Source organism: Podarcis raffonei, chromosome 3, assembly GCF_027172205.1.
Source record: "Podarcis raffonei isolate rPodRaf1 chromosome 3, rPodRaf1.pri, whole genome shotgun sequence".
Taxonomy (NCBI): domain Eukaryota; kingdom Metazoa; phylum Chordata; class Lepidosauria; order Squamata; family Lacertidae; genus Podarcis; species Podarcis raffonei.
In genome coordinates this window covers 73,905,712-73,922,307 of record NC_070604.1, presented here as the reverse complement: position 1 = coordinate 73,922,307, position 16,596 = coordinate 73,905,712, and the positions used below count along the sequence as shown (strand labels likewise).

Sequence of the window (16,596 nt, the reverse complement as noted above, 5' to 3'; positions counted from 1 at the left end):
ACTTTACTAATGTATTGCCTTGGCAATATGGAAATTTAAATTATGGTATTTTATTTCTCAGTACTATATATATATATATAAGTTGAAGACCATTTTCTGCTTTATCTGAAAATTTATCCTAAACTCTAAATTTAGAATTGTAATAATGCTCCCTCTGTCTTGCTCTCATTAGCCTTTAAATGAAAACAGCACCTTTTTAAAACTTAAAAATGTCACTTTTTAAATACTCTTTGTTCTGCTGTCAAGTGTAAAAAGTACTCTTAATTTCATTTTATGATCTAATATTTCAGGTCCTTCACTCCTTTATCATTGTTAAGAAATGCAAAGAGGAACTTTTTCATGTAGTTATGAACAGCAAAGAAATTACCCTGAAAGTGTGGTTTAAATCATCTAAAAAATGGAAGCTTTTTTTAAAAAATATATAAATGTTTTAATACACACACACATTTAGGCTGTTTAAAATTGAACAAGTAGTTTAAAATTTTGTGCTCAGAAAGAATACTGTTCTTTTATTCTTTTACATGGATAGCTGAATTAGTTTAAGAAATTTTCACTTAATTTACAATTAGTTTTGACTATATTTGTTCATGTTAGATGTTAGTTTGCAGTTGAACCATGCACAGTTCAAAGAATTTGTGATCCTTGCTTTTAAAGGATCATAGGTTAATAGTTTTCAATATAAACCTGATATGGAAGTTCTGCCATGTAAGAAATCAATATATTGATTCTTCAGTTAGCATTGCCAAAATGTTTACCTGTGTAGGGCCTACACACTGTAGGCAAACATAATTGGTTGGATCCAGTCTGTGGTCTACACTGAGCTAAGTGCAGTTCTGCAGGGTTTTCAGCCTTACCTGGAGATGCCAGAGATTAATCCTGGAATATTCTGCATGCAAAGCATGGGCCCTGCCACTGAGCTATGAGAGTTCTTTCTTCCTTTTTTTTGTTTTCTTTAAATTATTATAATTATTATTATTATTTACTTCTGTTGTGCTAATAGAAAAGGAGAGTATCTTTAGGTTGTTGTGCTTCACCATTCCCTGACTTCCTTCTCCTTAAGCATTGACTTCACTTTCTCTTTTGGGTTTTCTGTTGCTTTAGATTAACCAACTACTACGGCTGCTGCTGTATTAATAATTTTTATTAAAATTTAAACAATAAGAACACCAAACCTATTTCCAAAATAGGAGCTGTAAAACACCAAATCAAATAACGTCTGATCATATTGATTTTTCATAAAAGTTTTAATAGTTCTTCAATATGTGCTTGTTTTTCAATAGTACCAGAATCCTGATATCCAAGCAGTGGTATATGACCTGAACGGATTTATAGAGCAGCGGATGGATATAGGAGGGCACAATCAACTGCTCTTATATGAATTGAGTAGCATCATTCGAATGGGTAAGAAAACATTTATTATGTTTATTATGTTGGATCCAAGATTAAAAGGCAGAAATATACAGTAAATGCTTCTGTATTTGACTGAATTACTAAACAAGCAGTGCACTTAAGGCTTAATGTTGGAAAGGTACTTTCAAATGTTTCAGAGTATAGAATATCTTCCAGTATTTGGCCAAGGAGTGCAGTCTGGGATTCCCCATTTTCTTCCTAACGTCTCAACAAATGAAACTGATTTGTAAAAATGTTACATGGAAAAAATGCGCGCGAGAGAGAGACATTGCACATACTTTTGTAAATCAAGAAAATATTTAATAAAAATACATTAAAAAAAGAGTACTTAAGAAAACAAACACAGTATTGCATTTTTTCCCAGTTTTTCAAAAAAAAAATCAGTCCCTTACCCACTGAAACCCCTAGAAGAAAACTATTTCCCCCTCATATAATAATAATGATATAATATAATAATAATTTATTATTTGTACCCCACCCATCTGGCTGGGTTTCCCCAGCCACTTTGGGCAGCTTCCAACAAAGATTAAAAATACATTAAAATGTCACACATTAAAAACTTTCCTGAACAGGGCTGCCTTCAGATGTCTTCTAAATGTCAGGTAGTTGTTTATTTCCTTGACATCTGATGGGAGGGCGTTCCACAGGGCGGGCGCCACTACCAAGAAGGCCCTCTGCCTGGTTCTCTGTAGCTTTGCTTCTAACAGTGAGGGAACCGCCAGAAGGCCCTCAGAACTGGACCTCAGTGTCCAGGCTGAATGATGGGGGTGGAGACACTCCTTCATGGTTTCAAAATTGCAAAAAACCAAAACAACCCCATCCACCCACCTCTCCCTCTCAACTGATGACTACATATCTACAGAGCCTCTTGTCTACAGAGGCTACATGTGCATTTCTCCCTCCTCTCCCTGGTGCTTCTCACCCCCTCTCTCTCACACACATGGGTGTCTACAGGAATTTTTCGAGCAGGGGTATTTTCAGCAGAGGATAAAATGAAACACTGAAAGCTTGGATCAGGCTGATTTCCCATGGAAAAAATGTGAAGAATGGTGTCTGCGTTTTGCCTCCTATCTCAGGTTCTAAAAATAATAGAAACTTACATAAAGGAAATAAAAGAAAGCTTGGCATCTAGGGATTATGGTTTATCCCAGGGTCACCAAAGAAAGGCCTTCATCCACATGCACCAGATCAGCAACCCCTGGGTTAGAGGGCAGTTGTGAAAAGTAGTTCATTGGGCGAGGTTGAAGATCATTGCATTGCATTTAAAGGAAAAAAAATGGAATACAAATGTAAACGATAATTATAATTAATAATAGGTGGAGCAAATTATTTTTGCATAACAGTTTTGTTCACATGATTCAGATTTTCATCTTGCTCTTACCTTTTTTTCGGCAATGCAAAGAAGAATGAGAATCAAGGCAGGTTGAAAAAGATTGCAGGTTTTTAACAGGAGCTGGTGGAATAATTAGTGATACGACAAGACTGATGGCTTTGATGGTAACTATACAAGACATTGAAAATCTCCCCCCTAGACCGGCCCCCAGCACTGGAAGCTCTTTCTAGCTTTCAAAGTTTTGTCTTGTATTTTCAGTTTATACTTAGATATTCGCTCACTGAACAAAACAAGATCATTGTATAATTTGTTGTGTCCATAGCTAGGAGCTTACAAATAGAATGTTTTAACATATATTTTATGCCAGATTCCATTGACAACATATTTGATGTAAACAGCATCACAGATGAATGTAATATGAATGTAATATTATGGATGTAATAAAGTAATTTTGTGTTATTCATAAATTTAGTTTTTAGTGAAGTATAGTTTAGTATAGTTCTTCATAAAAGATTAATAAAGAAAGCTAGCTGGGCATGCCCTATATAACCTCAGCAAGTATATCAGTCTTTTCCTTAATGTTTTAATTGTTCTTTGGCAGCTACAAATGCTGATGGATTTGCACTGTATTTCCTGGGTGAATGCAATAATGTAAGTATGTAAAGAACTCCCATCTGCAAGCCACTTAATGCAATGTACTGTAGAAGGTTTAACAGGGGTTAACCATCTATGCATTGATTATGAGATGTGGTTCTGTAAATGCAGCTAACAATCTGTATTGATGAACAAATTGTTCTCTGCTGACCTACCAAAAGAATCTCCATTAATTAATAGCTTTGTTTAAATTTGTATTACTAAACCGGAAAAGGTCATGGGTTGACTTCTTGCTGCTGCCCTAAGTACACATACTTCCATTGAACTCCCTGGGATAGACCTCTGAGTTTAGGACTACTACTGTTTTCCTTTGATTGTGAAAATTGCCAATTTTTCCATTTCTTTTCTTCATTAACATGATCCATCCCTTATCCTGGGGCTCATAAGTTACCTTAGGGGTATTTTTTGAGAAAAGCTATGAATTGTTTTTGTGAAAGACCAAGCACGTGGTTTTCTCTGGATCACTTTGTCTACATCCTTGTTGATATTTTCAGGTAATGTTAATAACCTACGTAGCATGGTCTTTTGCAAAAACCATGTTTCCTTTTATATACCCTATTTATCCACAGATCTAACAATTCTGCCATTAAAAGTGCTTGCCTCTAATTAAATTATGTTTCATAGGCCATCATCTTGTAGGAAGGCTTATTTTAATTTTGTTTAATCCCCTCCCCCCATGAATTCACATTTAAGTCCTTGAAGAACTATTGGGTATATGTCCTCTAGTGACACCAATCTATTGGAGTTTGAAAGTTGATAACTTCTTCCTTCCTAAGAATTATTGTGAGTATTACCTCCCTGACAAATGGATGAGAATAGCAATGTAGCTATGAGATGGGTTCAGTAGTGGCTGGCGGGATGCTGTAGGCATGACTATGTTGCTGACTTGGCTTCTCAACACCACATGTGGCTGCCAGTTATTGAGATAAGGAGGGGCCAGGCACTGTGGAGTTTAGCAGAGTCAATCTTAAGCTCCTACTATTACGTTCACACTGTGCTGAGCTCCCCACTGCCTTGGTCCTTTTCCTCCTAGTGATGGGCAGCAATGTGTGGCATTGGGAACCCAGATCAGCAACACAGCCCTGTCAGCCACTGCTGGGTAGGTTTCTCCTTTCCGTACGTGTTGACATGATACATTTACTCTGAAAATGGTAGTAAGAAGCCAGAGAAACAATACATGCTTACGCTTTAAGGTGAATTTATTATGCTCTTATTCTAGAATACAAAACATTGAATTCTTACTTAATTCTACACAATGCGCAGTGCCACCTAGTGACTCTGCTAAACATTTTATGCCATGGAATAGCTTACAGCTGTCCCTTACTGAACCTAGTAATGGAAATTACTGTATTTCTTATGGGTTGAATTCAGAGAACCGCAAGTGGAACTATTCACACAGCAGGACTTTATTGGAACCTCCTCTGCATTGCAACCTTCTGCAGCTCCCCAAAGCCACTCTTGGGGGCTGAGGGGTTTTCCAGGATGGTGTGGGAAGAGGCATTGGGGATGTATATAATGGAGAAATCACCAGAATTTGGGGGGGGGGGGGCTGCCTCGGGCAAGTGAAAGTGTCTTTCCGCCAATTCAAAACACCCTTAGACTCAAGCCAGAGTTACTTACTTTTCATGCATTTTTTGTCAGGGAGAGATTAGATGAGGCAAAACATTATTTGTTTAAGAACATAAGAAGATTCCTACTGGATCAGGCCAACCTGGTGTCCTTCAGTTGCTTTGGGATACAAACTCCATCAGCCAATGATCAGGGATGATGGGATTTTTACCTGGAAGTTTGGGTAGGCTAAACTATAGTTGGACATAAAATTGGCACAAAATAGTTAGGCCATTGCTGCACTTCTGAAATCTAAATCTGAAGCATATAAGTACACTTGCTGGTGGTTTCCTGATCATGCCATTGTCAGTGCACCAACCTACTCATAGCCGCACTCCTTGCTGACAGCCCAGCTCTTGCTGATGGTTTCTTTTATAGCAGAGCTTTCAGAGTAACTCACAATAGCCACATTAATATGTAATACTAAATTATGGTTTGTGCATGGTTTTTGTTAATAAACCATGTTTAAAGCTCAAGGTGACCCACAGACAAACAGCCCTTAGCTTGTTACATCAAAGGTTGGTTTTCCTCTTCCCTGCCTATTCTGCACTTCCCACTTGATATGCCGTATGCCTTGGCATTATCCTAGTACTGGCATTGCCTCATTGTGTTGTCATCCCCATCTCCATGTGTTGGCTTTGCAAATGGGCAGGGAAATCCCCTTAGAACTCTTCAGCTGCTCTTGGCAATGGCTGCAGTCCACCAGAATCCATCCTCTCTCCCCCCCACCCCTTGAAGAAACATTATATACATTCTCTTTAGCCAAGAAGCTCATTTCCTTCTTCCTTGCATCACACTGGGGTTGAAGTTTCTCCCAGCACAACATCCAAAGCAGCATTATTCAGTACCATTCCCCACATCCCTCAGTGAAACAGTGCTTTTCTATGCAAGATTCAGCCCTGCATTTCCCCAAAGTCTTTCCACCTCTCTTTTTATGGGTGAAGGGAATTGCTGGGCCCAAGTAGCAGTTCGTGGTAAGAAAGGAATAGGATAGAAGCATATGTGCACTTACCCCCTAAGTATCTTAGTACAGAGGATGATAATCCTCTTCAAAAACAAACAAACACGGAGCAGAGTCCCATTTCTACCATGTTCTCTTACCTGGCAGACTGTTTGGGGCGTGGGAGAAGTTCCTTTACAACTCAACCTGATTTTATTATAAAAGCAATGGCTGGGATTCTGAATTTGCTCCCATTGGCAAGAATATTCCTTAAGCAGAATTCCATTTACATGATGACCTCCATAGCAATTTTTCATCCATGCTTATTTTCATTTGGAGCGTTGCATCATTTAGCAAAATCAGTTGAGTTGGAAAAGTTTCATAAGGACAAAATAGTGAATTAACCTTCCCCTGCCCCCAAATAACAATGCCGTATTTCAGCATTTCAAAAAAATGTAAATGAATGTAGACTACTGATTTCAGGATTGTTCTAGTACCGTATAACATTGTGATTACTATGGAAAGAGTCAAACATTTAAAATGCAGTTTTCTTTTTTTGTACTTCCTCCCATTAGAGCCTCTGTGTGTTCACGCCACCAGGAGTGAAGGATGGACAACCACATCTTGTTCCTGTGGGACCCATTATGCTTGGCACCACAGTATCTGCATATGTAGCCAAATCTAGAAAAACGTTATTAGTAGAAGATATTTTGGGGGTAAATTACTGTCTTTTTAAAAAATAATCTCAGGCTGCAAATGTTTTCATACCTATGTGGGAGGGAGTTCTGTTCAGGCAAAGTGGATTGATTTAAATCATCAGTTCAATCAGGAAAAAAAGAGGTTTCAAACAAGTTTCCCGGTAATTCTTCTTCATGTATTTCCTAAACAGTGGTGCAATTTCTTTCCTGAAGTGGACCTAACCTCAGACCCTGAGCTGAATCAGGCAATCCCCAAAATGCAGGCTGTTTCAGAAAGAACAAAATCTATCCAGTTATAAATCAACATGGCCTAGCATTGATAGTGTGTTTATACACCCCTTTGCCAATGTTGAACAGTATCTGTAATACACCTGAAGGCTAGGCTGTGAGTTTGTCCTCAAGATTTCAACAGAGATATCCCAGATTTATAGACAAAACTGACATAACTTTAGCGAGAAGGGAAAAAACCACACCATTAAGTTTAAAACTGTGCTTGCCTTCCCAGGATGAGCGGTTTCCCAAAGGTACTGGACTGGAATCAGGAACTCGCATCAAGTCTGTGCTTTGTTTGCCAATAGTTACTACACTTGGTGACTTGATTGGTATCTTGGAGCTTTATCGACACTGGGGCAATGACACCTTCCTCCTCAGCCATCAGGAGGTAAAGCCTAAATGTGATAGTGGGTATTTGAATGTTGCTATGGGGAAGGGATGAAGCCACTTTCATAACTGTGGATCAGATTTTACATTATTAATATCCACTGGGCCAAATCATTGATCTGGTTGACGTATCACATCAAGTTGAAAATAAACTATGGTTGAAAGTAAACTGCGGTTGAATGTGAATGAGCAGCATGCTTGCACATGCTGGTTGAAAGTTACAATTCTACGATTCTGTGTAATGTGCAGCCAATTATGTTACTGTCAGCTGTCGCCAGTGGAGGACTCAGAAACAGGGCATTGCAGGAGCAGAGTGGCTGGTCACTAATACAGTTCAGGAAATAAGGATTTTCTTTTGTTTCAGGTTGCAACAGCGAATCTTGCATGGGCTTCTGTAGCAATACATCAAGTAGAGGTAAGACTGTGGAAAAAGTTTTTGTTTTTTTAGGAAAGCAGTAAACAGATTCTAGGAATATAAAACATGATCAGTCAGCTTTGTAATATCTGATTGATGTAAACTGTTTGACAACGTAATCAAGTTATATTTCATTATCTGTATTTCAAAAGGGTGTACAGATAACTTATGTGCATTTAATTTATGTACATTCAGCTTGGCAAATTAGGGGGCAGGTATCCAGAAAAAGGGTTTCAGCAATTCCATCTGCCGTTGAGACCAATTTGTTTTGACTACATGCAATTTTGGCTTTAGGTGCTATCCCTGGAATGTAACCCCAGCATAAATTGAGAGTCATTCAATTGCTTAATAATTACTTTTTGACTTGAACCCAGTTCACATCAAGCTCTCACCACACGAGATGCAAGTTTGGATGTGGACAAGTCAAAAGATACATTTCTATGAGCATGACATGTGTGTGTCCTAAAGTTCAGTTTGAGCCTCCATTTTCCCAAGACCCACCCAATACTTTTAAAAATATTTTGGGTGATAGCCAGTGTTAGCCATACTCAGAGTAGACCCAAGGATTTATGTTATTGCAATCCATTGATGTATGAAATCCTCCAGATTCAGAGTCTTACGCCGGGATGGGGAACTTTTTCTGGCTGGTGGGCCAGATCTTTATCTGCCAACTGCTTGTGGGGCATCAATGTTTTATTGATTTGAAATGAATGGTACAACAGTCAGCATAACAGATGGCAATGTATATATATAGCCAACAGGTACAACCAGGAGAAACTTGCAAAGTCAGTTAAAATGCACCTTTAACATAAAGTTTTTACAGTACTGCAAGAAATATCCCCTTCATAGTGTAAAGTGTGTTGCCAGAATTTGATAGGAAGTATTGTTCCTGTTAATAAAGCTAGGTTCTGGTGGGTCAAAACTGAGATGTGGGCAGGGTCATTGTCTGTCCGTCAGACAATCTGACATAGTGACATCAGGTGATGCTGTGCTTTGAAGCCCCACTTGTCAGGACTTCAATGAGCAGCCCTTTGCAAGCAGCCCTGTTCTGCTCCTTAAACCTCCAAAAAATTGGAGGTTTAAAGAGTTTAAATTGTAGGTGGGTAATTCCATAGTAACTAACATAACATTGTAAACTTATTTATATAATATTATTTGGGTTAACATTAAACTCTTTGTGTGCTTACTGGAATGATTTTCCCTACTAAAATAATCAAGAAGCCAGGAAAATAATGGTAGATGCTGCTGCTAAAAGATTTTCTGGCAAATGAGCTGTGGCCAGCATAGAATCATAGAATCATGGAGTTGAAAGGGATCCAAGGGTCATCTAGTCCAACCCCCTGCAATGCAGGAATCTCAGCTAAAGCATCCATGACAGATAGCCATCCAACCTCTCTTTATAAACCTCCAAGGAAGAAGAGTCCACCACCTCTTGTGGGAGCCTGTTCCACTGCAGAACAGCTCTTACTGTCAGAAAGTTTTTTCTTAATGTTTTGTCAGAATCTCCTTTCTTGCAACTTGAAGCCATTGGTTTGAGTCCTACCCTCCAGAGCAGGAGAAAACAAGCATGCTCCATGTGACAGCCCTTAAAATATTTGAAGATGGCTATCATATTTTCTCTCAGTCTTCTCTTTTCCAGGCTAAACATACCCAGCTCCTTCAAGCGCTTCTCATAAGGCTTAGTTTCCAGACCCTTGATCATCTTGGTTGCCCTCCTCTGTACATGTTCTAGCTAGTCAACATCCATCTTAAATTGTGGTGCCCAGAATTGGACATAGTATTCCAAGTATGGTCTGACTAAGGCAGAATAAAGTGGTACTATTACTTCCCTTGATCTGGACAATATACTTTTGTTGATGCAGCCTAGAATAGCATTAGCATTTTTTGCTGCTGCATCACACTGTTGACTCATGTTAAGCTTATGGTCCACCAAGACCACTAGATCATTTTCACATGTACAGTGGTACTTCGGGTTACATATGCTTCAGGTTACAGACTCTGCTAACCCAGAAATAATACCTCCGGTTAAGAACTTTGCTTCAGGATGAGAACAGAAATTGTGCTCCGGCGGCACGGCAGCAGCAAGAGACCCCATTAGCTAAAGTGGTGCTTCAGGTTAAGAACAGTTTCAGGTTAAGAACGGACCTCCGGAACGAATTAAGTACTTAACCCGAGGTACCAGTGTACTGCTAGTAAGCCAGGTCTCCTCCATCTTATATTTGTGCATCTGGTTCTTTCTGCCTAAGTGCAGAACCGTACATTTGTCCCTACTGAAATTCATTTTGTTAGCTTGCACCCAGTTCTCCAATCTGTTCAGGTCATTTTGAATTCTGATTCTGTCTTCTGCGGCATTAGCTACCCCTTCCAGTTTGGTGTCATCGGCAGATTTGATGAGTATCCGCTCAGTTCCTTTATCCAAGTCATTTATAAAGACATTGAACAACAATGGGCCCAGGACAGAACCCTGTGGCACCCCACTTGTCACATTTTTCCAGGATGACAAAGAACCATTAATGAATACTCTTTGGGTTTGGTCAGTCAACCAGCTATGAATCCACCTAACATTTACTTTGTTCAACCCACATTTTACCGGCTTCCTTGCGAGAATATCATGGGGGACTTTGTCAAAAAGCCTTACTGAAATCAAGATACACTATGCCCACAGCATTTCCCTGATCCACCAAGTTTGTAATTCCACCGAAAAGAAAGAAAAAGAAAGAAAGAAATCAGATTGGTCTGGCATGACTTATTTTTGAGAAACCCATGCTGGGTCTTAGTAATCACAGCATCCTTTTCTAAATGCTCAGGTATCGATGTAAAGCTCACTGGTCAGTAGTTACCTGGGTATTCCCCCCCCCCCTTTTTGAAGATGGGGACAACACTTGCCTGCCTCCAGTCTGTAGGGACATCACCTGTTCTCCAAGAATTCTCAAAAATAATAGACAAAGCTCCTTTAGTACCCTTGGATGCATCAGGCCCTGGAGATTTGAATTCATTTAAAGTAGCTAGGTGTTCCCTTACTACCTCTTTTCCTATCTTGGACTGCATCTCCCTTCTTACATCATTTATTCTGTTCTCACCAGGTTGGGCATCGCTTTCCTTTTGGGTGAAGACAGAGGCAAAGTAGGTGTTGAGTAGTTCCGCCTTTTCTCTCACCCAATAGCATTTCTCTGTCTTCCCAACACAGAGGACCCACCGCTTGCTTGTTCTTCTTACTTTGGACATAGCAGAAGAAACCTTTATAATTATTTTTAACCTCTTTTGCAAGCCTGAACTCAATCTGAGCTTTAGCCAGCCTGACTTCTCCCCTGCAGCTGTTGGCTATTTATGTATACTCCTCCTTTGTGATTTCCCCTTTCTTTCATTTCTTATAAATGCCCTTCTTAACTCTCAGCTCATCTGTATGCTCCTTATGCAGCCACACCGGTTTCCTTAGATGCTTCCACTTTTCTTTCTTCTTGGTATTGTCTACATTTGGGCCTTCAATATTTCTCCTTTTAGAAACTCCCATCCTTCTTGGACTCCCTTCTCATGAAGTATTTCTGAGCACAGGATCACACCCAGTAGCTCCTTCAGCTTTTTGAAATTGGCCTTCTAAAAGTCCAGAGTGCGTGTCTGACTACACTCAGTTTCCCCTTGCCTCTGTATCCTGAAACCCAGGAGAACATGATCACTTCCTCCCAAGTTTCCAAGCACTTCCACTTCATCGATCAATTTCCCTCTGTTGGTGAGAACCAGGTCCAAGATAGATGATCCCTTTGTTGGTGACAATTCTCTGTCTCATGCACAAATGCCTTATAGCAAGACCTTGTGAAAATGACACTTTATTGTGCATTTACAAATTGAAGGTCAGTAGCAAGTCCATATGAGAAGTTGTAAAGCCCATTGGAATTTATACTTGGCTGTGGAAACCCCTCGTGATTCCCTCCCCCTTTTCAAGCAACTTTTATATTTATTTGTAGGGAAGACAAATGTTAAGGAAGTCCTTTTTGTGTTTTAAATAAGAGGATTCTATATTCATGAACATAATATTGCCAGCACCTGGTCAACAAATTTTCTTTTCAATTTCCCTCAAACTCAACAACAACAAAGTTGCCCAGTTGGCACCAGTGCTTCAGTGGCTGTTTCTGCTTCAGTGCTTTCCTTCAGAATAATTACATTTACCATAGGGGCATCATCCCCTTTGTCTCTTCAGTTTAAAATATTTGAAGAAAACCCACAAACATTTACACTTCTGTTCAAAACTGCCTTCAGCCTTTTACAGGGTTGTACTGTTAACCTGAGGCTCAGCAAGAGGCCTTTGGTTCCTGAGGAGAATACCTGTATGTATAGATGAGCCTGGTTATTCAGTTCAGTTTAGCTAGGGAGATGAATCAGAATAAGACTGGCTCCTTGATAAATCTGAGAGGAAGCTGGTAGAAGCTTCTTCATGCTTCAAGAAAGTGGGTGAAGTGGGGAGTCTAGTAGAGAAATGCCAGTTCTGCCTTTTCTAAACCACACCCAGGTTGAAGTTACTTAGAAAGTTTAAACATACAATTATATTACCTATCTTATAAAAGCATTAACATATGTCCACCTTCCCCTTGTCTGACTTGTCTTTCAGAGGGTAAGCTTCTTGAGGGTCGGGACCTGTCTCTTTTTGTAAAACTCTATAAGGTGCCCTGCATTGATGGTATGGTACAAATAATAAGGCCTAATAATTATTAAACTCTTAGGAAAACAATTATGACAACCCTAAAAAGGGATTTAAGTGACAAAATCACAACACAATTCTATATAAGTTATGCACATTGTGGTGTTATGTTGCTTGTAGGAATTGCTGCACATAAAACATCTGATAGGTAACATCTCAGCACATTTTCTTGATGTTAACATCTTAAGGAAGAGCATAAAGTTATTTTCATTTGTTGAGGGAGGAGGGAGTATGTGTTCTTCTGACTACATACCCAACCAATATAAGTTTTATTGGTTTAAGTTCATCTGATTTTATTCAGTGCATGAAGTTTCTTCTCAGTTGAGAAGAGAATGAGAAAGCAAAACTGTCAGTACAATAAAAAGGTCATTAACCTATTGTCTATTTTCTTGGAGAGGTCTTTAACTGAATATTAGAAAAAAAAATGAGATAAATTCTGAGTCATCTTGCATGTCATGTTTCTGGTTGTTTTACTCACATGTAAAATGCCATTTTGAAAAACTGTTGTCAGATGATGAAATTTTGGAAAACTATCTTTAAAATGATATAGAACATGTTAACTACATATGAAAATGAAAGATAGGTCTGTAAGTTGACATTCTCATGGAATTACCCAAGTTTAAAGAGCAGGGCTGGCTGTTTGCAAAGGACTTTCAAGCAGCCCCATGCTGCTCTTTGAACCTCTGGCTTTCAGAGGTTCAAAGAGCAGTGTTGGAAGAACAAAACAGATTCCGTTGAGCAAGGTGCTCTCCCACTGCACATTGGTTGATGGGCAAGTGGAAGTGTGCCTTGCACCAGCAAAGGAAAAACCGGAAACTCACTTTAAGTTCCTGTTTGTCCCTTTAAGCACTGCCCATACCAGCCTCACACCTGATGTCATATATGATTTCAGATGCAGGGCAGATAGGTATGGCTTCTCCAGAATGGCTGCACAAACTAAATGGGGAGATTTGGCAGGTCATGCTAGTGTTTCCCCACACCTAGTCTTTGCTTAATCATGAACTTAGCTCTCTGCCACTGAATCAGTGAGATTTAAAAACCCAAATGGTTCTTAACCCTCACAAGTGCTTCCTCTTAGGGATAATCAAAATCCTTTGCCTGCACCATGAAAACTTCTGTAACTCACTTTTCTTCCCAGCTACTTCCACCAGTTTAGTATATATATATATTTATAAAATCCTTCAAATTCAGTTTTTTAAAATCTAACCAAATCTGAGAGAGCTACCATGAACTTGGCAATGGTGGTAAGTGATGTAGGCCCGAGTCTGCCTCTTTCTTTTAAGAACCCAGAACATGTACATACTACTCAGCCAAAGGATTTGGTAGAAAATAATATCGCTTATTTACCTCAGTTATTGCTTGCCTTAGATGTTGTTTATATAAGATGAGTAAATGGAGGGAAAGACAATCTTTCTTCGGCAGAAAATTGAACACTTTACCTGTCTGAGCAGGTTAGTAGAACTGACTGAGCTGGTATCCTAGGTTTCTGTATTCAGAGTTTATATGCAGAGGAGGGCACAAACAGTAAAGTCTTCAGGCTCACAGGGTAAGAGCTGCCATTTTAGACAATTAGAAAAATACAATAAATCCGAGTTAGCATATCTGTAAACACAATAAATCTAAAGCTAAAGATGTGTATATGTATGTGTATATATATCTAATTTTAGATAGCATATATACTCCATACTTTTGAATGTAACCTTTTGCTTATATAAGCAATAGTATTTCAAATGTTCTGGTCAGGTATCGAAGGGCCTCGCTAAGCAGACTGAACTGAATGACTTCCTGCTTGACGTTTCAAAGTAAGTCACACCTACAACTCATTCTCAGTTAGTTGCATGAAATATGTGTGATGGAGAATCATGGAAGGTAGTTAGCAAATGTCATGTCTTGTTACTGCCCTTAGTATATTACCAGCTGGTATAGAAAGATAAGCACTGAAATCTTATGCACACGTACATGGAAGTAAGTCCCATTGAACTCAGTGGAACTTACTTCTGAGTAGGCATGCATAAGACTACGTGTAAACTATGGCAGAAGAAACATTAATTCTAACTTGTTATTTATCCTGGTTTCAGTAACAGAGTGCATCTATCTGCAAAAGTCTTAGCAATAAATAAATAAATTGTACATAAACAGCAGGAAAATATAAATTCTTCATAAGAATGATTTTGTGCACTATGTTACTCTTGTGGAAAGCAAATGTATGCATTCGGCATTGACCCCAGGATGTTTTCTACAAGGTTTAGGAATGGATGTTAAATGAAGACAGTTCTTACCCAGACAGAAACACTGTCTTACATTTCTTCTTTCTTATCAGTCTGAATGTCACACAAAAAGGTACACAATTTTTGGAATAATATCTGCCTCTTGGAAATATTGAATTCTAATGGCCAGTGATGCTTGAGAATGTGGAACATTCAAAGCATCTTTTGTTAATACATCTGGTGCTTATCTGTTAGTGACTTTGGGTGCCTGGGACAGCTACTATATATTAATCAGGGAGAGAGCGCTGCTGTAGTAGCTTGTGGAAGCAAGGTCAGCTTGTTTTTCCAGTCATGCTGCACCTGGTTTTAGGAGGGAGTATTTGCTGGTGTGCTCACAGAACCAGGTATAGAGAAGCCTGCTGTCAGTGTCCTGCTGCCAGTGCAAAGAGGAAGAGGATATTAAAAATGAAATAAACATTGCCTATATTATTGTACTAAAAAAAGTCATTTAGAGGTGGTGTAATTTGGGAAAAAATATGTTATAATAAGCCCAGCACATGGAAATTGCTGAAGGCAGCTGAATCAGTTTCTTTAGCAAGATGAAAGAAGATGGATAGCTTGGTCAAGTGTAGCTTATATGGGTGAAATGTTAAAAAGAATCACATATGTTTGACTATCATCTTATCTACTGGATTGAATGATTATACATCTGCTCTGAACCTTTGCTTAATTGAAGGATCCCCCATCTAGTCTGGTACAGAAGTTGGAATTTGCAGCTTAGGCAAGAGTGATCTGGGTTCAATTCCCTGTTCACTTAGTTACCTCCTTATCTTTCAGTTTACATCATAGGATTGTTGTAGGGGCAACATTTTTGCTGCTGTGAGCTTCTCAGAGGAAGAATAGGATACATATGTGATAGATAAGTACCCCCATGTAGAACAAACAGATGGTGGGTTGTTTGGCTTTGTCAGCACCGGCTAATTCTATAGCACTGCCAAAGATGACAAATCAAGTTTTCTGTTAGTTCTGTGTGCATGGATCCAATCCATTTTAGAATCTACCAGTAAAGCTCCAGTTGCCATATGTGGTCCTTGAAGGTGCACATAGGGCACAGTTGAGCAAGATGATCAATGCATACAAGCCTATGCAGGGAGAAGATTTATGTGGTATGGTTTCATAAATAAATGATAACCTATTGTTTTATCAGTAAATGAAAACCAGCATGGGTCATTGTGGTAGTGAAATCTATAAATGATGTTATTAATAAGAACTTCACCTATTATCCTGCAGAACCTATTTTGATAACATTGTGGCAATAGATGCTCTACTTGAAAATATCATGGTAATGTATCTTTTCTCTAATGTCAACATTACATCTTACTTTTCAAGTCTTCCTCTTTGAAATCTAGTTTATATACTGTGCCTGATTGTGTGTCTGTTTCAAATCAGTGCATGTTCAAAGTATTACTTTTTAGAAGAATTACATATAAATTATTTAAACATTTGTGTAGTGCTATCATAAAATAATTTGATTTGCTAATTGATATTTTTTTACTGCCTTTACATAGTGAGATCTCCAAGAGAATGTGAAGCAAGCAATCTTGGTGCTAATTGACAGTTGTTTAGCATGAATGTGTGAACATGCAGGTTCCTGGGAAGGAGGTTGCAGATGGCTTGCTCCAGTCCTACTGCTGCTGTGAGCTAAACCATGGTTTGGCTTGGTGTGTTACCTGAACCTAGGCTCATGGTTTGTCTGGCAGAGACAAACTACGAACCACCAGGGGTTCATACACTGCACCAAGCCAAACTATGGCTTAGCTTCCAGTAGCAGGAGGACAAGAGGAAGAGCAAAGCAGCCACAATCTCCTCTCCAGGAGCCTGCACCTTTATGTTCTGCCATGGTTTGGCTTTATGTAAAAGTGTGAACTGAGCTGGTGGCTTGTCAAATGCCACTTAAAGAGCTTTGGTAAACCTTATA

At 39.0% G+C, this 16,596-nt stretch overlaps 1 protein-coding gene across 8 annotated transcripts in view; it reads left to right on the top strand.

Annotated features, from left to right (window-relative positions):
• Nucleotides 1-16,596, top strand: part of PDE10A (phosphodiesterase 10A) — a 183,513-nt gene that overhangs the window by 139,830 nt on the left and 27,087 nt on the right. For 6 of the 8 annotated variants that reach the window (XM_053382370.1, XM_053382368.1, XM_053382371.1 and 3 more), the window contains 7 exons: nt 1,281-1,401; nt 3,345-3,394; nt 6,521-6,661; nt 7,149-7,304; nt 7,668-7,718; nt 14,134-14,213; nt 15,909-15,960. In XM_053382370.1, the coding sequence (XP_053238345.1) occupies nt 1,281-1,401; nt 3,345-3,394; nt 6,521-6,661; nt 7,149-7,304; nt 7,668-7,718; nt 14,134-14,213; nt 15,909-15,960 (651 nt within the window). The remainder of the gene's footprint in view (nt 1-1,280; nt 1,402-3,344; nt 3,395-6,520; nt 6,662-7,148; nt 7,305-7,667; nt 7,719-14,133; nt 14,214-15,908; nt 15,961-16,596) is intronic. The other 2 variants (XM_053382367.1, XM_053382369.1) reach the window with 1 other exon arrangement.